The sequence below is a fragment of the Rattus norvegicus genome, chromosome 9, assembly GCF_021556685.1.
Source record: "Rattus norvegicus strain SHRSP/BbbUtx chromosome 9, alternate assembly SHRSP_T2T, whole genome shotgun sequence".
Lineage (NCBI taxonomy): Eukaryota > Metazoa > Chordata > Mammalia > Rodentia > Muridae > Rattus > Rattus norvegicus.
The window spans coordinates 74,953,257-74,977,904 of record NC_141542.1 but is presented as its reverse complement, the minus strand read 5'-3'; the positions used below and the strand labels follow the sequence as shown (position 1 = coordinate 74,977,904).

The 24,648-nt window shown below is 45.2% G+C and overlaps 1 protein-coding gene across 1 annotated transcript in view; it reads right to left on the bottom strand.

Annotated features, from left to right (window-relative positions):
- Nucleotides 1-703: 703 nt before the first annotated feature.
- Aox4 (aldehyde oxidase 4) overlaps nucleotides 704-24,648 on the bottom strand; it is a 56,870-nt gene continuing 32,925 nt past the window's right edge. Inside the window, 19 exon segments of the mRNA NM_001008523.2 lie at nucleotides 704-1,515; nucleotides 2,606-2,773; nucleotides 4,234-4,419; nucleotides 4,991-5,056; nucleotides 5,310-5,424; nucleotides 5,873-5,925; nucleotides 6,640-6,714; nucleotides 11,130-11,258; nucleotides 12,671-12,766; nucleotides 14,388-14,615; nucleotides 15,639-15,830; nucleotides 15,925-16,011; nucleotides 16,278-16,365; nucleotides 17,485-17,618; nucleotides 19,419-19,543; nucleotides 21,151-21,247; nucleotides 22,850-22,972; nucleotides 23,841-23,955; nucleotides 24,249-24,418. Coding sequence (NP_001008523.2) covers nucleotides 1,462-1,515; nucleotides 2,606-2,773; nucleotides 4,234-4,419; nucleotides 4,991-5,056; nucleotides 5,310-5,424; nucleotides 5,873-5,925; nucleotides 6,640-6,714; nucleotides 11,130-11,258; nucleotides 12,671-12,766; nucleotides 14,388-14,615; nucleotides 15,639-15,830; nucleotides 15,925-16,011; nucleotides 16,278-16,365; nucleotides 17,485-17,618; nucleotides 19,419-19,543; nucleotides 21,151-21,247; nucleotides 22,850-22,972; nucleotides 23,841-23,955; nucleotides 24,249-24,418 — 2,301 coding nt within the window. The 3' untranslated portion in view covers nucleotides 704-1,461.

The following is a 24,648-nucleotide window of genomic DNA, read 5'->3' as shown; positions in this document are numbered from 1 at the left end:
TACTGGGTGTCTTGTTCTACTCCTCTCTACTTATTTCTTTAAGATGGGCCTTCTCACTGAACCTAGAGCCAGGCTGGCAGCCAACAAGCTCTAGTAGTTCTCTACCTTCCAAAGCACTGGGGTCACAGGGGCATGGGCCTTGGCTTGCTTTCTTTGTGGGTGCCCAGGGTCTCAGTTTTTACGCGTTCACAGCAAACCCTCTTACCCTCCGAGCCACGTCTTCAGCCAGCAGCCTGTCCTTTTAGTCTGGTCTCAAACCTGTTAACCGTTGCTGTAAGTTTGTTCTCCCACCACTCAGCTACAGCCACTGATGTCTACAGAGTTTAGATAAAGCCCTGAGCACACAGATCCTTGACAGCTATTCGATTTGTTTATTTCTGTTTTTAAACTTCCCAAGAGAGGCCCTCGGATGCATTTCCTTGGGAAAATGCAATAATAAGATAGGTAGAACGGAACCGAAAGAGAAAGGAACTTCGTGAATTTTGTGTTACTTTGGTGGCAGAAAGAAGTGGTTCTGATTTCACCTTCCGCCATTAAGTCAAAGCCAAAGCCTGGACTGATGTTTCTCTCAGTGCAGCTGCCTAGAAGAGGAATATTCCATCATGTACCTAGTTCATGGTGGAGGAGGGTGTCATTTGGAAACTTTGGATGGTGCTTTAAATATGTTTTGTGTTGTTATAACAAAACACCAGAGGCTTGGTACTTTGTGAAGAAAAGAGGTTTATTTTAGAAGCCTGGTCATAAGTCTGCCCATCTGGTGAGGACCTCCTTTCTGTCAACAGTAGACAGCATCACACACTAGAAATGCAATGGTTCACACTGGCAGAGAGGAAGGGAGAGATGAGGAGGGGTCAGGCTCAGGGAACTAATTCATTTCCTTCCTATCACCACTGACCCCCTTACCAATGACCTCTCAATAGGCTCCACCTCTTACAGTTCCAGTGCTACCACCCTGGGAGCCATGCTTCCCCACACACCTTGGAGGCAGCTGTATTCGAACCTCTCTCCAGCTCTACATCCAGATTCCCTGAGTGCTTCTGCTTGCTCCTGTACCACAGGAAGTAGCAGGCACTGTAAAGTGGGTTTTCCAGGAGTGCTGTTTTGGGGAGACTCCCAAACTAGAGTTTTAGGATAGACAGTTCTCTTGGGTTTCATAGCTACTTGAAACAAAACACAAGGAGGCTCTCCTGAGCTACTCCAGGTTAGCCAGGTTTAAAAACCTTACCATCATACAGATTTTCAGGATAATGAAAACTAAATCAGAATTTCCAATTCTAAGTTTTGTCACACAAGTTGGTAAAAATATGTATCTTAACATGTAATCACACAATAAGCTAATCACAGAGAATAACTAAAACAGTACAATCATGTTTGATAAATTCTAGTCAATCTATATACTGTTCTGATTTTGGGCTACTTTGAATCAGCTGTATGGTCTTCCTTTTTCTTAAAGACACGAGGTTAAGACACATGGATGGACCAAGGTGTGAATGTTGAAGGGTCGTCTCTGGGAATCTAAAAAAGATCAAAAGGTAAAAGACTCTTGTTAACAAAGTGTTATTACACACACACACACACACACACACACACACACACACACACACACACACCTACCTGTTATAATCTGAAGGCATTTAAAAACAGAACAAGTTGATATTAATTTTTCTTTTTGTTAGTTATATAATTTATGTATCTATTTCAATCATTTAGTCACACTCTTATCTTACACCTCCTATCTTATCTTATCTTATCTTATCTTAACTTATCTTATATTATCAGTACACATATACAGATGTGCTTCTTTTCTTTTGAGATAGGGTATTTCTGTACAGCTTAGGCTGCCCTTGAATTCGTGACCTTCCTGTCTCAGCTTCCAAAGTGCTGGGATTACAGATGTACGTCATCATGCTTGGATCCTGTCTTTTCTGTCTTGGTTTGGTGTCGGGATGAAGTGAATGATGCAGGGCCTCTTGAATGCTAAGCACATGCTCTGACACTGAGCTGCACCCCAGCCTTTGCCCTGACAGACTTCTTACGTTTGGGATGACCTAGAGCCACTGAGCATCACCGTAGCCTCGAGGGCTCAATTGGGATTTAAACCCATGATTCATGTGTGCTGCAGGAGGAGTGCCATGGAGAGATGGTTTCTGGGACAGCTCTGGGTGTAATTTTTGCAGCTGGCAAATAGAACAGTTCCTATACAGCGTGTTAGCAAGGCATGGAGAGGTGTGCCCAGAGACCCGGCAGTTTCATTTCAATTACTTCTATTAGTTTGCATAACAGATACGTTCTGCATAATTGAGCAGGCCAGAGATCTTGTAAACAAGGCAATCAAAAGTCCACATCAATTGCATTTTGATAAAATATTTAAGCAGGCAATCTACCATGTCCTTTTGCTATTAGTGGGCTACTTCTCTAGAGTCTGAAACAATTAAGCCGACACTTGAAAACGTGTGGAGGTGTGTAGGAAGCGGTGAGTGGAGGCGAAAGGAGACTTTTCACAGAAAAAGATGGACACAACCTGCAATAATGTCATGGTTATAATATCCGAATCAAGAACATTAAAGTCCATGTATGGGGTGATGGCAGTGGGGACTTCCCTTACCATGTCAGTAAACTGATCCTTACAAGCCATGCGAATCACTTCAGGTGTTGCTGGGCTATTCAAGGGGAAGATGTCACTCAGCCCTCTCTCCTTGCGGGCAGTGGTCACTGCATCATATATGGCAAACAGAACGGAGGACCCCAGGAACATCCCAGCCTCACCCAATCCCTGAGAAAAGCATAAAAGGTCGTTAGGAAAGCAAAGTTCTTCAGGATTAATCTCATACACAAAGGCGTGCACACATGCACACATACACACATGCACATGCACACGTGAATGCACACACACCTTCTCTGGCTTTATCACTCCTAGAAGGAGTCTATCCAAGTAGCTGGAATTTCATTCTCCTCATAGGAATTTGTGAGTGGGATTCTTATCAGAATACCTGGTGAAAATACTCTAGGACAGCAGGCATCTAAAAGCATCATTTTCCTGCCTAGGCCATGTTCTGAAGACCATGTCCACAGTGCCTTCAGTCCCTGTCTTTTAATTAAATTTTTCTTTTGTAGTGTTTCAGCCAGAACTGGAAGTTTCATGTGTGCTGGGCAGGTGCTCTACCTCTGAGCTACCTAGGCCCCTGGTTTATTTGCCTTTAACTTAAAACCCAAACGGAATGACAACAGTAGATAGTGAAGCAGTTTCCTGTCCTCATGTGGGCCCCTTAGCACGTGTTGGGTGTGTTTGATCGAAGAGCATGAGGAGATGACGTGCCTCAAGATTCACCAGTTAGTTTTTTTTTTAAATAATTTGATTTGTGTGTGTGTGTGTGTGTGTGTGTGTGTGTGTGTGTGTGCGCGCGCACACACACACACACGTGCATGCAGGTAAGCCATATATATGAGGATGTCTGTGGAGGTAAGAAGAGGGACTCAAACGTCCTGGAGTTGGAGATGCTGGCTCCTTAAAGGCTGTGTGCTCCGGAAAGCATGGAGCCAACACCTCAAGAGTCAGTGACTATGTAGAGCAAAGCGCTGGTGTGGTGCTTGCTGAAAGCCCAGCCTGGGAGAGCCTGCAGGAGGGGGCAAGTCTAGGGGAGGGTTAAAGACTAGAGAAGGAGAACTCTGAGCTTCTACACTTTGCAAGGTCATAGTGACCCCAGCCTAGTGGAACAAGACACCCAGAGACTCCTCTGCACGCCTCGCTGGATTTCGCTTTGTTTCAAGGTCTGGAGTGAAGACTCTATTTGGGTTTCTGGAGTTTGTGGGTAGCACGGCTCTGCCTCTGGGGATTTACAATTGAAAGGAGAAAGCAAATTCATGCTTCATGATCTTTTGGCAGAGGCGGCTGTTATGTGCTGACTTCTGTCTCTCTATAAGCATACGTTGAAGGGCCAACCTGTCAGTACCTAGGGATGAGGCCGCATTTGGAGATGAAGTCTTTTAAGAGGTGATTAGGCTAAAATGAGGTGTTTCAGTTAGGGCCTTGTCTGGTGTGACAAGAACAGAGTGAGTACAGGTGACCATCAGTAAGCCAAGGAAAGTAGGACTCAGGAAACCAAGCCTGCAAGTGTGTCTGTCATTCAGGGACTCTTAGAGAGCAGAGCCACATGAGAGAAAAATCCCTGCTTCAGCTACTCGGGCATGGTATTTTGCTCCCTACCAACAGATAGAGAGGTCGCAGATTCTCACCTTGGATGAATAAATGGCTATGGGGTTTCGAGAGCGCACCATAGTGACGTAGAACTCCTCTGGTATCTCGGTAACAGTGGGGATTTTGTAGTCATCCGGACCCCGAGAATAGAGCACCCCTTTTGGGGAGTATTTCAGCTCCTCTATGGTATAGAATCCCATGCCTTGGATAAAGGCTCCCTCAACCTGTGGGCACAGTTTGGTGGGTGAGAAGTCTATCATATTGGCTGAATAGGTATTCCAGTGGAATGAGAGCCACGCTCTGAGGCTCCGTAAGTCACTCGCAGACACTCTGTGGCAGGGTCTCCCGAGCGTTCTGCTGCTGTCATCTTGCCTGCTGCACTTGGGACCTCTCTTGTCTGACACTTGCCTTGTTACTGTTCCAAATCTAGCACGTTCCTTCTCATCTTCAAGTCTGTAGGGCATTTTCCTCTGATTATTCCCACTCTGCCTGGAAACTCTTACTCACCTTCCAAGTTCCACATGACCAGCGGCCACCTTTCTGAAGCCCCTTCCCTCAATCCACCATTCGTTCCTTCACTCATCCCTTCTTTCTTCCCTCCCTCCTCCTCCCTCCTCCTCCCTCCCCTCTCCCTTCCTCCCTCTTCCCATTCTTCCTTCCCTTTCTTCTTCCTCTTCCCCCTCCCATCTTTTCAGATACAGTTTTGCTATGTAGCCAAGGCTGACCTCAGACTCACAGTCTTTCTATAAATGGGGTTGACAGATGTCCCTTTGGGTATGGCCTGAACACACATACCTGCCCGATATCCAGGGCGGGGTTAATGCTGAAGGCAGCATCCATGAAGATGTCAGTCCTCAGGAGCTGCACAGGGGGAGAAATGTAAAATGGACAAAAGCTTTGTTTTATGTATGTATGTATGTATGTATGTATGTATGTATGTATGTATGTATGCATGCATGTATGTATGTATTTAAAAAACAAACCAAAACCAAAACCAAAGATTATTTATCTGTCCCAGGTCTTTTGCTGGCAGGTCAAATTGGTTGCTATGTGCAGACAACACATCAGTGTTCGTTTGCCCCTGTGCGGCTGAGGCCTGCAAGCATCGTTCTACCTTGTGAGCCCCGGTCAGACAGTCCACTTCAACCTCAGAGCAGGCTGCGCCATAGACATAGTACGGGTAAGGGTCACCTTCCTCCTTCTCCCAGTCCATGTTTGTCTGGTAGCCTCTGAGAAGAGAAGGAAGTGTGGAAAGAATGTCACCTCTCCTTCAGTGGTCATGACATGGCTGAAAGGGTCCTGAGATGACAGGACAGATGGGCTGCAGGCAGTGTCCTACCCTGTCGCTGGGGGCCTGCTCCCCTTCTCCCTTGAGGGACTGTAAGGTCGGGGCCTCAGGCAAACCTCAGCAGACTTGGGAGGGGATACAGACCTGGTGTCTGATCCTAACCCTCCACTGTGCAGGTGCAGGGCTGGGCCGGATGTTTGCAGGGTGGGGCTCTGTAACTGTGGAACTTTTGGTGGACAATGGCTACTGACAGAGGAGCTTCTGCACTGTTTCCCTCATTCCCCCTCTCTTCCTTTCCTACTCAAAGGATCTTTTGGCCATACGTCAACACCAGTTAAACATGACTACTGCCCATGTACAATACAACCCAAAAGAAAAAAACCATTTACTTGAAATATCCAGTGGCCGAGAGACTGATCGATTCTTCAAAGGCCTTTTTAACCTGAAAAAGATGATTTGTTTCAAAGAAATAGAAGTTTATGGGAAGTGATAAAAGTACCTTCCGTGCTGGGCTTTCTTCTTGCTTGTTCCAAGGTCCATGTTCACCTTTACTCCTTGAGAGACCTGGGTCTGAGTGCACGGCACAGAGCACGCTTTGTGGTGGAGGGGCTCAGTGTAGTGCTGGCTGCACTCTGGGCCTCTCACTGCACTGGGTCACACCACATGGCTACTTTGTGATTCGTCACAGTGTTGTTCTTTCAAATTATAAGGGCAGGACTTGCCTGATAGCCAGTCGTGCAGCCCAGGGGAGCAGCCCCAGCTGGTTGTACTTTAGAATGTGTACTACTCGTATGCTCGGTGGAAGACCTGGCTCAGAAGTGATGCTGGATCGCAGTTTGAGAAAGTAGAAGAAAACACTAAGCTCTTGGATGGGTGCTGTCCACCAGTGCATGCATTTAGGACTTTTACCTGTGTGCATGAATGGGTGCATGTGTGCATGCCTGAGTGTGCATGTTTGTGTCACAAGTGTGTGTGTGTGTTTGCATGTGTGAGTGTGTGTGTGTGTATTTTTGTGTGTCTGCGTGTGGATGTCTGTGTGTGTGAGTGTGTGTGTCTGTATGTGTGCATGCATGTGTGTGTGTGCATGCTTGTATTGTGAGTGTGTGTATGTGTGGTATTGCTTTGTCCTGACTGGGATAGTAAAGAGAAAACTCACCCATTCCTCCCATTTTCCTTTAGGGTTTTTCTTGATGATAGGTTGAAGACGGTCCAGAAGAGTCTGGCAGGCATTCTGAAAAGCAAATGTTTGGATTGACATCAGAACTAAAAGCACAAAAGACAGCAAAACGTTAATGATTCAAGAGGATTTTAATGGCGGCTGTTTTACAGACTTGTTTTTGTCTCTTGTAGGGTGTCTTAAGTTTGGTTAAGGTGTGGGCTTTCTTCAGAAGAAAATGTCCTGCAGCACATTGGTCAGCAGTGTTGTTTAGATGTGCACTAAGTAGAAGGCTCCTCGGAATTATTGTAATTCTCCGTGTCCATTTACACAAGGGAAATGATGTCGTGCACACCAGTCTATACACTAATCAAGTTTAAAATAACAGCAGTAACTTAATTGAAATACTGTTCTCTTCTCTCTCTCTCCCTCTCCCTCCCTTTTTTCCTCCCCCCCCTTTCTCTTTCTTACCAAGACCTCATTCTATAACCCTGCTGGCTTTAGACTCATGGCAATCCTCCTGTCTCAGCCCCTGAGGACTGGGTCTACCATGGCTGGCTTATTTTAATTTTTCTTGTCTCATATATGTTGTGAATATTTTCTTTAATGTGTTGTAATTTTTATTTATGATCTTATTGGATAGTTTGTGTTTTTCTTAAAAGATTTACTTTGTTTGTACATATGTGAATGGGAGTCTGTGTGTATGTACACATGTGTGTGTGTGCCTCCCAAGGCCAGGGGAGCCCTGGCTATGCTGGAGCTGGAGCCACGCCGGGGCTGGAGCCACGGGCGGTTTGAGTTTCCCACTGTACCTACCAAATTCTAGTCCTCTGGCGAGCAGCAAGCGTTCTTGTCCAGTGAGCAGTGTCTCCAGACCCCAAGTTTATGTTTTTATGAAGTCAAATTTATCTATCTTTTTTTATTTCTGTGGTTTCTAAGTTGAGATTTGCTTTACAATAAAGATTTTCTAATGCCAAGATCAGAGAAGAAAATGTCGTTGTTAAAAAGAAGAAAAAAGGCAGCAGGGGAGTATGGAGAGATGACACACAGGTCAGGAGCTCTGGCTGCCCTTCCATGGACCCAGATTCAATTCTCAGCACACAGGCAAAACACCAGTGTGCGGGAAATAAAAATAAATATTTAAAAAAGAAAAAATGTAAAGTTGAATAACAATTAACAGTATCTTTTTTTTTTTTTTGGAGACAATATGTCTTGGTGGACCTGAACTTACTGTTCTAGACCCGGTTGGCCTAGAACTCAGACAGATTTGTCTGCCTTTGCTTCTCCAGTGCTGGGATTACAGGGACATGTTATCATACCTAGCTTAAAAAGTATTTTAATGTTGGCTCTTTACTTTAGTTGGAAGTGTTTTTTTTTAATTTTGCAATTATATTTATATACAGAAAACTTAGTGTACATTTAACCCAGCTTAGTGGCGAGTTCTTTAGCCTTTGCCTTTTCCAGCTTGGCAATGCTTAGGACCCAGGACGTTGCCTCCCCAGTGGCGGCGAATCTCGTTGTATCTGTCATTATAATTGGTCCTAATAGCTTCCACCAGCTTAGCCAGAGCACCCTTGTCTTCCGAGTTCACCTGTGTGAAGGCAACAGTGGTGCAGGTCTTCCTGTGGACCAGGCGCCCCAGCCTGGCCTTTCCCTTGATGATGCAGTAGGGCACCCCCATCTTTCGACACAGGGCAGGCAGGAAAACCACCAGCTCAATGGGGTCTACATCATGGGCAGTCACGACCAGCTGAGCCTTCTTGTTCTCCACCAAAGTGGTGACTGTATTGACCCCTGCTCGGAGGACAGGTGGTCTCTCAGTTGTGACGGCCCCTTTGCCAGCAGCTTTCTTCTCAGCACGGGCCAGCAGGCTTTGCTTCTTCTCCTGCTTTGTCTCTGGCCTGTACTTGTGGGCAAGTTTATGCAGCTGAGTAGCTGTTTGTCTGCCCAGGGCCTGAGTGAACTGGTTAATGACAGGAGGTACCTTGAGCCGCTAACGCTGCAGCTTGATGTAGTGGGGCCATTAAAGAAGCACATGAGATCTCTTTTGGGCTGGATGTCCTGCCCAATGTCAAAGTTCTTTTGTCAAATAAAGGATTGATCACCTTTTTGGCCTCCCACTTCTTGACGACGGTGGGGGTGGGGCAGGGGGAAGGGAGCCACCTTCTCCCCCTTGGCCTTCTTTCCTTGGGCATCTTGCTTGGCTGGAGTAGCTGAAGGTTTTATTTTTTCCTTTATTTTTGAGACACGGCCTCACTGTGCAGACCAGACTGGCTTTGAAGAATCACAATACTTTGGTCTCAGCCTCTGGGGTGCTGGGATTGTAGAGGTAAGCCACTGTTACTGGCTTGTACATGTTTTTAAAAGTATCGCACTTTACTTTTCTGTGGGAGTGCATTCGTGAATCAGGTGCAGACCTGGTGGTCAGAAGAGAGCACTGGATTCCTGGGACTGGAGTTACAGACGGTTGTGAGATTTCCTGTGGTCGTTGGGAATCAAACCTGTCACTCAGGGCTCTTAACTACTGAGCTGTCTCTCCAGATCCGTCATACAGACTTCTTTATAAAAAACAAAACAAACAAAAAAAAAACCAAGACAGGGTTTCTCTGTGTAGCCTTGGCAGTCCTGGTCTTTGCTCTGTAGGCCAGGCTGGTCTTGAACTCAAAGATCTGCCTGCCCTGTATTCTGAGTACTGGGGTTAAACACATATCTTGACACGTCTGGCTCCCACACTTCTTTTAATTGTCTTAACTCAAAGTATATTTTGGCCCTAAATGTGGGCAGAGAAATCTCATGATAACATTGCATCACAAAGTGGTCATTTTGATGACTCGAGATACACTCATTTTAATCGTAAAATATGGTTGAATGGACTGCGGCTTAGTTGGTAGAATATCTGCTTAGCATACTGAAGCCCTGAGTTCGACGACCCCCAGCACCGCACAAACAAGGCTGCAGGTGTGAGGTCTGAGGTCATGGAGGGTTGTGCTTGGGGCAGGCACGGCACTCCCACAACCTTCAAGGCATTCTGGGTCAGGCTAACCTTGGGCCTTCTCAGACTCCTGGGATGCAGTTCACGCCAAGGATGCCAACTGCGGCTAAAGTCTTTCCCAATCCTTTATTGTTAACCACCTCAGCAGAAGATAAAACCAGGAAGACAGCCACAGTGCAACGATTCCTCTGCCTGCCTTCACTTTGCTGTGTTTAACTTTTTATCAACACCTGTTTTCCTTTTCTTCCTCCTTTTCTACTTCTTTCTCCTCCTCCCTCCTCTCCTTTCTTCTCTTCTCTCTTCCTTCTCCACTACCACTTCCTCTTCCTTTTCTTTTCCTTCCTCTTCCTCCTCCCCCTCCCCCTCCTCCCCCTCCTCCTCCTCTCCTCCATGTTTTTCTTCCTGCTCGGAGGACTCTCCACACCTGCTAGGTGTATTTTTGTCCAACCCATCTGGGTCATATTGTGTGTGAAAAGGATCCTGCTGCACTTTTTCTGTAGTTTTGGGCTCCAGAGGGAGAACTTAATTTTGTGTCGAAGATGACACATTTATGCCTGAATGAAATGTGCAAAATGAATGCAGCCACCTACATATCTTAGCAAAACTGGAATTTCCCGGGGCATTTCCTTGGGCATTGGTTCCGTGGCTGCTAAGAAGGATGATATTAATTAGAGTGTTCTTATGGTTAAACAAGCTTAGCAAGCACCCCGAGACAATGTTCAATAGGCATATTGACTGTAGGACTTGTCAGAGCCTTTGATATGTAGGCATGCGTCACAGGCAGGAAACTTTTCCCAAACACAGTGACTGGAGAACCTTTGCACTTTGAATCCAGCACTTTCCAGAACCCATGCCTGGAGGAGCATTCTGGGAAACTTCCTATGATTCATGGAGACACCTCACAGTCTGGAAGCTTCCCTTCTTATCCAGGCATGGTCAATTTGTAGAGCTGGCCTTTATGGGAGACTAATAGCCCATGGGTGCTTTCTAGAGTTTGGGAGTAGAAAGGAAGGAGGTGGTGGTTGTAGTTCACTAATAGTTCTTTGATGGGGGTGACATTTGTATCCTCAGTTTTCCAGAAAAGGAAATGGGTCCCTGGAACAGTTAGTTGTTTGGCCCAAACTCTTTATGAAGCCAAGATGGCACTTCCCCGCATTGCTCTGCTGTGCTGGGTGAGAGGGAGAGACTTTCTGACCCAAGACGAAGAAAGGGAGGTTGCTGCAACTGGGTTAAGATCGCAGCCCATGCTGAGGAAGCACAAATGGTTCTTCCTGAATTTGCTGAGTGCACCATAGCTATGCCTCTTCTCACCTGTGCCCCCCCACCCCCCAAGCTGGAGCTGAGGACTGAACCCAGGGCTTTGCGCTTGCTAGGCAAGCGCTCTACCACGGAGCTAAATCCCCAACCCCTCACCGGTGTCTTAAACTCCATAAAGGAACAAGTATAACAAGAACTCCTCACCATGGTGGCTGGGACTGAGAAATGAAAGACAAATCACCTGCACGGCCTTCCCATTGATGTCTGCTCCCATGGAGCCGGCGGTAAAGACGGCGTTGGGCACTGTGACGGTGCTCGTCTCAACAAGGTGCACGTACGACTTGGGGATGTTGAGTTCTCGACTGGCTACCTGCCAGATGCAGAAAAACAGTGTTTACTTCATCGACTAAGCCCTGTTCCAAGTGAAAAAAACCTCACCTTCTAGAACTGAGCATGAAGCCTGATTGTCCCACTATGGGACAGGCACCCAGTTTGGTTTTAAACGGCATGTCAAGGACACACTTCTTTTTGTACACAGATGGCTACGTAAACAGCCTTTTTTGTGCCTTCTTTTCTACCAGTTTTGTAGAAGCCAGGCAGTGGCGTGGCCACTCTGCAAACAGTTTTAGAGTACACAAGGAGGTCAGCTTGGTGCTCTGGGGCCTCTGGGTCACTCACACTCTTCAGCGGAGTGTTTTCTACAAGGACGATTTACAGGCTTAGGGTAGTGGTCAGAGAGGGCCCAAAAAGTTTGTGCGATTTACTAGTTCTGAGAACCTGAACAAATGTAATTTATTTTAAAAGTATTGGTCTTTTCTCTGTTTCTCATTAAGAAACTTTTCATATGAGCATTTTTCATATGCATTAAAAACAAATAAACCATGTTTTAGGACTGGCAAGATGACTCAGTGGATAAGTAAATGCAAGAAAATGAGTGTTTTATGTTAACATGTATATATATACATATATATACATATATATATACATATATATATATAGTGGGGTTTGTCATGTGTCTTTGTACACATCTTTATACTATGCTCTCATCTGTCCCCCTCCCATTTACACTTTTAATTCAAATGGCATACTCGGCAATCGATATTTCATATTAACAAAAAGAAAGAAAATTCTATTGCAATGATCTTGTAGAGCAGTAGAGAACCACTTTGAATTAGTCGACATAACAGTGGCCAGCCATGTGAATGGATTCCTTAAGCAGAGTGTAGACATTTTTTTCTTTGCACACCATTCACTTCAGAACAGAGGGGTTTGCCCAAGCCTCTAAGCAGGTTGACAGCTGTGCCTGTGGTGGCTGTGGGTTTCAGCCTCACCAAGTGTGAACCCTTGAGAGCCTGAGTTCTGTCATGTGAAACATTCGTTTCTACTCCAGGATCTGAATAAACACATTCTTACTCTGAGTCATTACCATGCATTTTAAGAGTGTTTTTTTATGTGTAGTAACAGGAATCCCAAACAAACAAAACCCTAGAACAAAACAAAAAGCCCAAACCCCAACAAGCAAGGGCTCAATTCTCTTGGTGAAGGAGGAATGACATCGTGTTTCCTCAGTTCTGACCCCTTCCTTCATCACCTTGTGTTTTTTTTTTTTTTTTTTTGTTTGTTTTTTTTTTTTTTTTTTGTATTCCTGACATCAGGATGAGTCTTACACTTGGCTCGTGTGCTTGGCATGTGGGATCTCTCTGACTCAACATGGGAATGACTGGCCTGGTGCCCATGCGATCCAAACACACTCACAGTGGAGAGCGGGAGCTCTTGTCTCACCTGAATCATCTTGGTGTGTAGGCCTTGTCCCAGCTCACAGCCACCATGGGTCAGCAGGACAGAACCATCCAGGAAGATGTGGACCAGGGCAGCTGCCTGAGGGAAACAATCCTCATGCCAACTTTGGAAACTGAGGGAGCCAAATGCTTCCCTGGGAGTTCCCCTGAGGCTGTCAGACCTGTTCCTTTGATTTAACCAATCTCTCTTTTCTCATTGCGGACAAGAAAGCCCTAGACAACCCCTCGCAAGACATCTTGGACCTGAAACCATCAAGCTTGACGTGTGAGTGAATGTGTGCATTTCTCCTCCCTCCGTCCCCAGCATCTGTCTCCTCAAGGGCTCAAACTGGACAGCGCTTCAGTTTTCTTTGCTCTCCGGGTGTGGGAATGGACTTATCATGACTGGAACTCACACGAGTAAATTCCCAGGCACACCTTCCCCTGGGTACTGGAGGACTTGCAAGGACCTGGAGATGTTTTTGGTTTCCAAAGGCTGTCTTTGAGAATGGTGGTGGGGGAGGAGGGTGTGCCCTCAGTGGAGAGTCCTGCTCAGCCACAGGCTGGTGGTGGAGCCTGAATGCCCAGCTTTAATGAGCTCCCACATGATGCTCCCACATGCTCCCACATGTTGATGATGAGATTTGGGATTAATTTAGTCTACCTTCATCAGTTTGTATGCTAGTGACTAGAAGCCTAGAGATGGGAAACAGTGGGCCCCATCCAGATGCTTCGCATCACAGGGGTGGAAAGGAAAAGATAATGCCAGAGCTTGAACTCCCTGAAGAAGCAGTTATGGTGAAATGAGAGAGGGGCCAAGAAAGGGATCTTTTGGTTTATAGCAGTTTGCTCTTGAAACTTGGCCTGGCACTGTTGAGGTCTGGCCTGTTACTCTGTATTGTAATGCTAAAAGCTGTCCCTGGTTGCTCCCAGGGGCAGGGAGATTCTGAGGACCCCAAGTGATGCAAGGTAATCTTGCCCCACAAGTTATCCCTGATTGGTGAATAAAAATGCTTACAGCCTGTAGTTGGGCAGAAAAGAGAGAAGTGGGGTTTTGGCTCCTAGGCAGGGTCTGAGGTAGGGACCATGAGGAGATAGAGAAGGTAGAGAGAGGAGACGATACCATGGGGTAGGTGAATCATGAAAACGGGGCCATGAGGGCTGCCCAGTTGGAACATGATAAACTGATAACACAGAACATGATAACTTGGTGTTATTGATGAGGAAGAAGATTTAATTGTCTGTCCAGTTCTAGTGCTTTAAAGGATACATATATAATATATATATATGTGTGTGTGTGTGTATATATCTATATCTATATCTATCTATATATATATATATAAAATACTGGAACCCACAAGAGTATATGATGTATGGTTTTGTTTCTTTTATCTGGGAATTGAATGACCAAAGGCAGGGTGGAAAACCCCAATGAAGATTAAATATTTTCTACAACATGACATTCTAGTACTCATATTAGGGTGTAGTTACTCAAATGGGTCCCTCTGAGAAGGACCTTACTGCTGATGCTCCCCAAGACCCTAAATACTATATCTCGGAGGTCTGTCCTGATAGCCATGGTTTCAGCCCTTGTCTGAGTCTGTGCTCTTTCCTGCTAAGGGAACCGCCCTTCATTTCTCTGTCTCCAAAGGGGCCACTATGGTTGCCCAGATTCCCTTCCTTGTACATGAACCTTTTTTGGGAGAGCCCTTCCATCTCACCTGATTGTAGAAGGCCATGGGGACTGCAACGCTAAACTTCATGGGGACGACCGCAAGCCCCTTCTTCTTCCAATAATTGTTTTTGTTGAATTCTTCTGCAGCCTGCTTCCTAGCAAAGAAGGATGACTTCTGTAGACATTCCTTCCAGCATCTTCGCAAAGGTTCAGGGTTAAAGGTCTGCTTATAGGCTGTCTTGCTGATTTGCTTGTACATGTTTATTTCTCTAATCTGAAAGGTGAGAACATGCATGCATTTTTTGTCATATGTCTGATATGGAGAAAGTTTGTCTAGAAACACTTCTAGTATAGAAACATGCATATATATACATGTATATACATATATATGTGTGTGTGTGTGTGTGTGTGAGTGTGTGTGTGTGTAAAATGACAACGACAGAAACCAATAGAAACTACTAATGGCTACTTCATATGCCCCAGGCTTTGGATTCAGATTTCAGTGAGCTTCACAATAACCCTGAAAAACAGTAGAACGCTTCCTAGTCCTGTTACCAATTTGTTGGCAAGGCAAAGTTCTCCTGATTCAAATTCTTAATTACTCCCAATTGTCCTCACTTTACCCTTGAGAGTATTGCACACACCAAGCAAATGCTTGTCCACCAAGTTATGCCTCTAGCTCTCCTCAAAGTCTTAGGTTGTGACAAGATGTTTGCACAAAAGGCTGCTGTGATCATCCCGCCCCATTTCTGTCCTGGTGTAGTTTCACATTGACTCTGGATTGACCTTGTCACTTGCCTTTTATGATGGGACCATACATAGTGACACAGACAGAGGCTTGAAAAGTATTTGCGAATTAGAGCAAGTCACCTCCTGGCTTCTCTCTGGAATCCTGTGACACCCTTCCCCTGTGAGAGTGAATCTGGGCAGCTTACTGAAGGATAAACAGCTATAGACCAGACTTTTCAGCTGAGGCATAGTCAGATAAGCCAGCCAAACACTCATCAGAAATGTCAATAATGAGAATACATGCCCATAAAGCCATCTTGAATCATAGAGCTTCCAATGAGCTGGCCTAAGACCAGGAGAAGCCCACAAGGAACCCACAGAATCCTAAGAAATAGTATCTCAGATGGATGCTAACTGGGTTTAATGGTTCACATACTACAATAGAAAATGTTGACTGGTAATGGACAATGAATTTTATTTTCTTGAAACTGTATATAGAGATTGTAGGAGTTTAAGACACATGCCAACCAACATCGCCATGTCTTACTAGCAGGTTCTAACTCCTCACCTCTTCAGGGAGTAAGTTACATTTAGATGCCACCGCCGCTATGTACGCTTCCACTACCACTGTAGCCTGAGGGAAGCCAAATCCTCGGAAAGCTGTGTTAGACGGCAAGTTGGTTTTGCAAGCCCTGCCCCGGCACCGGAAATTTGGAATATGATATGCATTTTCAGACTTCAGCACGATAAATTCTATCACCTGAATTAAAACAAAAATAACTCTGATCATCTATTCGATGCTGTACTTGGTAGATAAAGTGAGGGCCATGGGCTCTCTGGAGAGGGTGCATCACCATCTCAGATTCATCGGGAGTGCATCCTCCATTGGTGTAATATTCAACGTCAGCAGCCTTGATCTTCCCATTATTCATGAAGCCGATCTGCAAAGTGATAAAAGGGAGATGGCTTTCTCAGTCAGCCGCCTTTTCCTGCAGCCACACTGTGCTGTGCACGGACACATCTGAGCATACTGACAGCCAGTGCCTAGGCCAGACTCATGCTTGGCGATGGCGATCGTCAGAGAAGCGTTATTCTGACACTGTCCAGGCAGGTCTGCTTAGGTTTAAACAGCGCTCTTCCATCCCTCTTAAGGAGTGTGGGGCCAATGGTCTTTGCTGCTGATGGATTGACAGAGGACTCCACTCACTTTGTATTTTCCCAGGAGTGGGTGGCGGCCAGCTGTTATCAGCATGTCATTACTTCGATCTAGGATGAATCGGATTGGGCGGCCAGTCCTGTGGGAAATGACTCAGTTAAAAAATTGTAATCTCCATAAAGTAGAAGCATAGATGGGGAGGGATCTTGAAGTAATTAGCTTGGTGATTTTACACGAGTAGCAACATGGCCTTAGATGACATTTGGAAGTAGTGTAGCATTGGAATTAAAATAGTTACTCTGGTTTAGTCAACTGAATATTTGCATTATGATGATATAATATTTGGTTATAAGTTATTTCCATTTTCCTTCCTCCCTTCTCCTTCCCTTCCTCCCTCCTCCCTCCCTTTCTTCCTTCCTTCCTCCTCCCTCCCTTTCTTCCTTCCTTCTCCCTCCCTTCCTTCCTCCCTCTTCCTTCCCTCCCTTCCCTCCTCCCTCCCTCCCTTCCTTCCTCCCTCCTTTCCTTCCTTCTTTCCTTTCTTCCTTCTTTTTTCTTTCTTGAGACAGGATCTTATTACATCACCCAGGCTGGCCTGGAACTCTGAGATCAACCTGCCTGTCTCTGCCTCTTGAGTTCTGGAATTAAAACTGCCTGGCTCTTTTTCATATTCTATAAACAAGTTCCATGATCATTTTGCAGTTACAAGCGTGGAAAGGCTTAGTTCCCAATATCACTTTCAGACAGTGATAGGGACATGAACTTATCGCTGTGAGAGGATTGCCTAGCCGCAGAGGTGGAGGCCTACTGCTCTGGAGACGTCGGTCTCCTCATATGCAGACCCCTCCTGTAAAACGTCCGTTTAGGACTTTGGTTTCTAGCTTCTACAAAGCTGCTATGTTCACTTGGGGCAGCCTTTTCTATACCTGCAGATTACAAGTGAGATAAGAGGCTCATGGATTCCCCTTCTGCATCAGGAGGGTGATGAGTTAGCCTGAGTGGATGTCGTCTTAGTAAGCTTTGGTAGTTACAAATTACCCAGTCAGATCTGCACCAGCATTTGCAGGTGTAGAGAACGTTGCCTGACAGCAGTGCACAGCTTACTTCAGGACAAGCTATTGTAAGGCTGATGTTCTGGTCAGCCTTCCATGCACCCAGCTTTGGCTGAATTGTAGACTGAGATGAGAGGTGGGCTGAGAGGGGTTGGAAGGACTCACGCGACTCAGGCTACTGACATTACAGTGATCACACAACCCCTTACTTGTGGGCAGCCACAGCACAGACAGCTCCTAGTAGAGCAGGCTTGGTCACTTTGCCCCCAAACGCTCCCCCAGTCCTTTTCATTTGGCAGGCGATCCTGTTCCTTGGGACCTTCAATGCTGCAGACACGTATTCCTGCAAGAGAAAGCCCCAAGCCACGTAAGTGCGATTCTATGGTTTACCTTCTTGCCTGCTGTTCTAATGCATAGTGGGATGCTCTAGTCCAGCTAACACTTCTACAGATGAAACTGTGCAACCACCCCAGTCTACTTTATAAATCTCAGCATCCCCAATCTCGATCCACCAGGCAGCCTTTTCTTATTTCCTGTTAACTTCTTGTTATGCCGCAGAGTGGGTTCTGTATCCGTCTCTACTGATTTGTCACACAGTGGAACGATACATTATGGAGTCATTGGAATGGCTTCTTTCACTTACCATATTGCTTTCGAGGCCCTCTGTCCATACATGACTATATCTTGCTTTTTATAGATAATACGATTCTACTGTGTAGAATATGCCAGTTTTTCTTTCTTTTTTCTTAGTCATCCATTAATAGACATTGGGCTGTTTCTACTTTGGACTCTTATAAGTAATGCAGATATGAGCATGCATTAAGGTCTTAGAAGTTAAAAATGTTTAAATCAGCAATATAAGGAGTTAGATGTGTGTAAGTCTTCCTAGGCACATTTTTATTTCTCTTGGCTGCATACTTAGTCACGGGCTGCTGGGTTTCATGGTCACTCTCTTTCTAGCATTCTGAGAAACTGCCAGACTGCTACAGGTGATGTGCTCTTTCTTTTATATCTATTGGCAGTTTATGGAGGTTCCAAGTTCTCCTCATTTTTATCAATGCTTTTTTTTGATTACAGTTATTCTAAAGGGTGGGTGACTTGGGTTTCCCTGGTGACTGTTAATGATGGACATCTTATGTTGAGGTTTTGTCTGTTCCTGTCTATTGTAATGCTAAGTGCAGATGCCCAAGACCTGGAGTCTGCACATGGCCCCTGGAACCCTGCCCCCCAAGTTAATTCTGATTGGTGCATAAAGACGCTGGCAGCTAATAGCTGGGCAGAAGAGAGATAGGTAAGGGTGAGTCTTTGCAGGCTTGGGTCAGAGGAGGAAGGACAGAAAGGAAAGAGAGAGAGAAAGCCACCATGGAAGAATGTACAGGAGAGAGAGAGAGAGAGAGAGAGAGAGAGAGAGAGAGAGAGAGAGAGAGAGAGAGCGCTGCCATGGGGTAGGAGGGAAGAAAATGTGGCCCTGTGGGCTGGTCAGTTGGAGCTAAGAGCAGCCCAGATGAAAAATAGTAAATAATAATTCAGTGTTATTGATAGGTAAATGGATTCTAAGAGCTGGGAGCATAGCCAGCTGCCCAGCTATTGTGCTGCTTAAAGCATACTATAAGGCTATGTGTGTGTCTTTCACTGGGAAACACAAATGGTCAAAGGTGAGGGAGAAACCCTGTACCAGAACTTTTAATAATTATTTACTACAATTTTATATTACTAGTCATTTACTTATTTTCTTTGTAGGAATGTCCACTCAAATCCTCTTCTGAGATTTTTCACCCGGTTATTGTTTGACAGGGAAAAATGGACCTTGTCTTATACCTTGGCATGTCGCAAGATTTCCTGGTCATTTTAAAAGGCATCTATCTGCCCCATTTTATTATGCTAGAGTTTAGCCAGTGTCATTTGTACAGGGAGTTTAAGGCACAAGAGTGGAGGTCCCTCTCCCTTCCTTGAGACAGGGTTTCTTCGTGTATCCCTGGCTGTCCTGGAACTAGCTTTGTAGACCAGGCTGGCCTTGAATTCACAGAGATCCACCTGCCTCTGCCTCCTGAGTGCTGGAATTAAGAGCATGTGCTACCATTGCCCAGTTTCATGGCAATCTTATAGGGTATTCTAAAATACCCTTTCTAGAGACCCCTGTTACCTGTACATGGGTTGGAAATTGTGTTCCCACATGTAACACCATTTCTTTGTCTTCAGTTTGTGGGATAGCCAGGATAGTTTGTGTTTCCATGTAAAAATGTTCCTGGCCTTCCACGTGGATCTCGCCTGCAAAGCATACACATAGGACAAAGTTTAGACACAAGTTTCAATGTGAAGGAGCTTTTTGGGTATTTTGTTTCTAAACAGTGATTTGCAGTATGAGCCTGGAGAGATAGCTCAGTAGTTTAGAGTCCTGGCTGTTCTTCCAGAGGAGCCTGGTTGGATTCCTAGCAGAGGTGACATAATGACCATGCCTCAGTCAGGTGACATTAACAATCAGTGAGGCAGAGAATGATAGAGTAACTTGTCAATGAACATGTAAGTTTAAAATGGCAGAGCTGGCCAGATATGGTGGTGTACTCCTTTCATCCCGGCACTCAGGAGGCAGAGGCAGGTAGATCTCTGTGAGTTTGGGGCCTGCTTGGTCTATATAGGGAGTTCCAGGACGGCCTGGGCTGTGTAGGAATATCCTGTCTCAAAACAAATAAGTGAACACACACACACACACACACACACACATGTCTATGCACATGCACACACATGTCCATGCATATGAACACACACACACACACACACGCGCGCACACACACACGCACACGCGCATACAAACACATGTACATGCACACCAGGAGGGGGACCACTTTGGGGGAGGCAGGAAACCAGAGAGGAGGGAAGGATGGAAGGGAGAATAGTGGTAAGGTGGGAATAGGAACATAAGCAATGTTCAGTGAGGCATAGGGGTGAAACAGCATAACAAAATCCATTATTTTAAATGCTAACTAAAAAAATCAATTAAAAATTCTCTCTTTCCTGTTAAAAAAGCCCTCTTCCCCCAGTTCACTTCTAGAATGCGCATGCTGAATCTAACATGAATTTAAACATATATTTTATTGCCCCCCCCCAAGTTTTGTTCCTGTGCACACAGTTGGGGTGAGTGGGGCACTCACAGGAATGGAAACACACATTTCAAGAGCCAGGCAGGCCTGGAGGCTTAGTTCTATCCTAACAGATGCAAATGGATGCTTGGGGAAGTAAATAAATACACAAGAGTTCTGAGTGCCAGGCGTGGTAAACTGTGGACAGAAAGGAGATTAGCCACAAGCAGAGAAGGCTCATGTTGGGGAGGTTTGCCTGCAGAAGCCACACAGAGCCTGGGAAGCCCTGGGAAGCTAAGGGTCTGGAACCGTCTCTGGTTCTGCCCTTCCTCCTGTGAGGGAGAGGAGAGGACGGGCCTGGGCAGAGGAAACGGCTTCCCTGTGTCTATTTTTCCTCAGTTGCCTTCAGCTCAAAATAATCCCTATGCTAATTAGTATAGTACATTTTAAACATTTTATTAAGTTTTTATTACATTTACGTGGTGTGTGCATGTGTCCATATCCGTGTCCGTGTCTGTGCCTGTGCGTGTGTGCATGCGTGTGTGTGTGTGTGTGTGTGTGTGTGTGTGTGTGTGTGTGTGTGTGACTATTTCTGGGCACTGGAAATATTCTATATTTTTAGCATATAGTATTTATAGGACTTTGTATATATGTAGAATCATCAAGTTAGGAACTTATTGGGCATTTTAAGTTCTATTTGACAAGCATCTTATGATAGAGTTTCAGTTTTCTCAAGCCAGACAAGCATGCAGTTTCAGAAGTTGTCTCATTTTTCTGGCCATTTATGGCTGTACATACCTTCAATGATGTGATCCACATGTTTGAAGGCGTAGTCTACATTCCCTTGTTCAATTTTTTTCTCAGAAGAAAGGAAAGAGTTGTGTTCTAGGGCTTGCTGCAGTGGAAAACCAAACCAAAGCAAAATGTTTTTGTTGTTGTTTTGTTTTTGCTTTTTAAATTCTAAGAAGCCCCCATCTGAATTCTACACTTCTGCTATCAGAAAGCTACACACTAAGACACTTGGAGCCTGACAATTGGAGCTGAGTCAGCATACATTGATTTGGATTTTTGCCTACGTGTTGAAGGGTATATATAAATGCAACCCAAATTCCAGACTGCTGATTCACTATCTGAGGTGGCCTGCCACTTAGGTGTTGTCTCTGGGGCAAGGAGAGTAAAATGGAGCAAAGCCTGGAATATTCTGGAATTGGTGGCTTGAATTGGATCCTGGGTCATTTTAAGTCAATGGTACTTCATAGAATAAGTAAGGGGCCAAAGCGAGACTGAAGCCAGGTTGTCTGGGATGTGGGCTCTTCATGAAGAAGCAGAGGACCATGAGGGTGGTTAATGAGTTGGAAGGAGGTTGTGGACAGCTTTGGTTCTACACTAAGGGGTTTTGACACTGCCTAGGAGGACACTGCAGATCAGGAAAAGTGATTTGATGAACCCCGAGGGCTAGAAAGTTAAATGTCATGAATAGATGGGCTGAAATGGAAGACAGGAACCTCTTGACGATGTGGCCACGTGACAATAAGTTATTGAGGGTGGGGCTGGAAAGTGAGGATGAAAAGAGGAGCTGGCTTAAGGGACAGTTAAAATATAATTAATAGGTAAAGATGAACTGACAACTGTGAGGAAGAATGGGGCAGATCTGAGGATGTTCAAGGCTGCACCCTACTCATGCCACTCTCTAGCCATCTACCCCTCCATGCCTGCACTATCCAACACAAAGTGCTGACATCTGCTATGGCTTTAGCACTGACACCAATGATATAAAACAAAATAAAACATATCCTCACCTTCATTAATAATAGTGAAACCAAAATGGCACCTACCATCTACTAAACGTATTCCCCACTGTGGGTGCTATTCTTAGCATTTCCTTGGGTTCCTACGTTTAAATTTCCCAATAACCATTTGGTGCAGGTACCTAAAGGGTTCCATTTTATACAGGAACAATACGGAGGTGTGAGGCATTTAGTCAGCTTGCCAAAGTCTGTATTGCTCTTCAGAGTGTTCTGTAAAAGGCAGACTCCCATCCCTAACTCTAGTGTCTGTCTTCAGAGCCTGTGTGTAATCAGAGAATGGGCAAAGAGGCAGAGTGTCCAGAAGCTGGTGAGTGTTGTGTCTTTCATGAGTCCCACAGTGCCCTACACTGTCCCCTCACTGCCTGTGGAGAGGAGGTCACCTTTCTGGTGTTAATTTTCTGGACTCTTAAGCTAGACCATGGTCGGAGGCCATGGGAGAAGTGGTATGGGGCGCCTCATTTTTTACAGGTTCCTGCAGAAGTGCTGGTGGGAAGAGGAATTTACACAGGAGTCTCAGGACTCTGACTTGAGGTACAGATAGATTACTGGAGACTGCGCTCTCAACCTACTTGTAACACTGGCTTAAGCATAGCTGAAACATAAATTATTTTACTCCATGACCCTCTGGTTGAATTCTGTTCACAGTATGCTCGGCCCCCAGTCATTCCAGAAGATGGACAGTGATCTACCTCTATGGTGATAATGGCTGGCTCTATGTCATCGTAAGTAATCTTCACTCGTTTAGCTGCTTCTTTTGCATGGATGTAGGTATCAGCGGCCACAGTGCAGATGATCTGACCCACACAAATGACCTGCAGAAAAGCCACGTGCTGTTAGTTAGAACACAGACTCGGGGGTTAAGGATGTGGTTCAGTTGGCATGTTGCTTGCCTAGCAAGCACGAAGCCCTGGGTTAGATAGTCAGCACCACATAAACTGGCTACATGATGAGTTCAAGGCCAGCCTGGGATACATGACATCCTGTTTCAAAACAAAGACAAAAAATAAAACAGAGTCTCCCAAAAGCAATTAATGCTCTCACATTCTTATTTCACTCACTGATATTTTGGTGGCCAGAAGGAAGACCATTTTCTTCCTTTCTTCTTTTCTCCCCCTCCCCCCTTTGTGATGTAGGAAAGCACCAGGGTTTGGCAAGGGTTTTTCAAGACAAGGTTTCTTTTTACACCAGGCTGGTCTAGAACTTAGGGATCCACATATCTTTGCCCCCCGAGTGCTGGGATCAAAGGCGTGTGCCACTGCAACTGGCATAGGAAGACCATTTTCTAGCCATGAAAATCCAACCTCCAACAGTGGCTTGACTGGGGCTAGAACTTAGTTACTTGGTTTAATGATTTGCCTGCTGTCTTCTCTGCTCATGTTCCCCATTGTCTCTGTAGCACACAGAGTGTACGGTCACTTTATGATTCTTTCTTTAAATGTCTTAGGCTTTACATTGCTTGCATGACATTTCCAACAGTTGGAAGCCTTCCTTGGAATATTTAAAGTTTTTTTGTCATAATCTCAAGGTGATTCAAGATGTCAAACGGAATGGAAGGGTGGCTGGGGCAGCCCCTGGGCTCTAGCAGTATTTACGATATAGGCACGAATCTGTGGATGTTGGTGCCATAACCAACAATGATTTTGACATTGGAGCGGAGTATTAGAATAACAAACCACACACCTCATTCTGTGCATAAAAAATCTCTCCACTGTGGTTATTATCTCCTGGGACATCCTCAGCTGTGATCACGTCAACCACACCCGGATATGCCAGGGCTTCTGACACATCAATTGACCTGGAGGAATGTAAGGCAGGGTTTTAAGGTTGCAGAGGAAATCTTATGATACAGTAAGAGGATTCCACAGACAGAGAAATCTGTGATGAGTAAAACTAAATCATGGAGTAATAGTTCATGCTGAAAAATAAGAATAGGTTCTAACATTTATAACTATGCTTTAAAAATGACCAGTTCTCACCCAGAAGCGATGACTATTCTAAATTGACCTAAATATATAATAAGCTATCAACTCGAAGATGAAATGGTGAACACATGTTAGTAGCAGATGCAATCACTGTGCATTTCCTTACGTGATCTTTGCATGGGCCCTGGTACTTGTGACAACGGTAAGGCAGAGTTCTTGATTAATTCGAGGCATGTCATCAACAAATTTAGCTTCCCCTGTGGCATGTTTAATGCCTGACTGGTGCATGATTGGGTGCCCAACAGGATCTTGCTCGGGCTGGTTGGGATCCACACACTGTTAAGAAACAAGACAAGATATTTGATACCAGACCTGGAGATTCGGTCTGTTGTGTTTGGTTTTACTTATAATCAAGGATAACTATAGGTGACTGGGTAACCAAGTCTGCAAATGGACACTAGTAAATATCTCTCAAGTATATGGTAAGGATATAATCTGCTCGCAAGACCCTTCGGTAAAGAAGATATCATTAATGTCCTCAAGGATTCTTCAGGCTGACTAGGAAT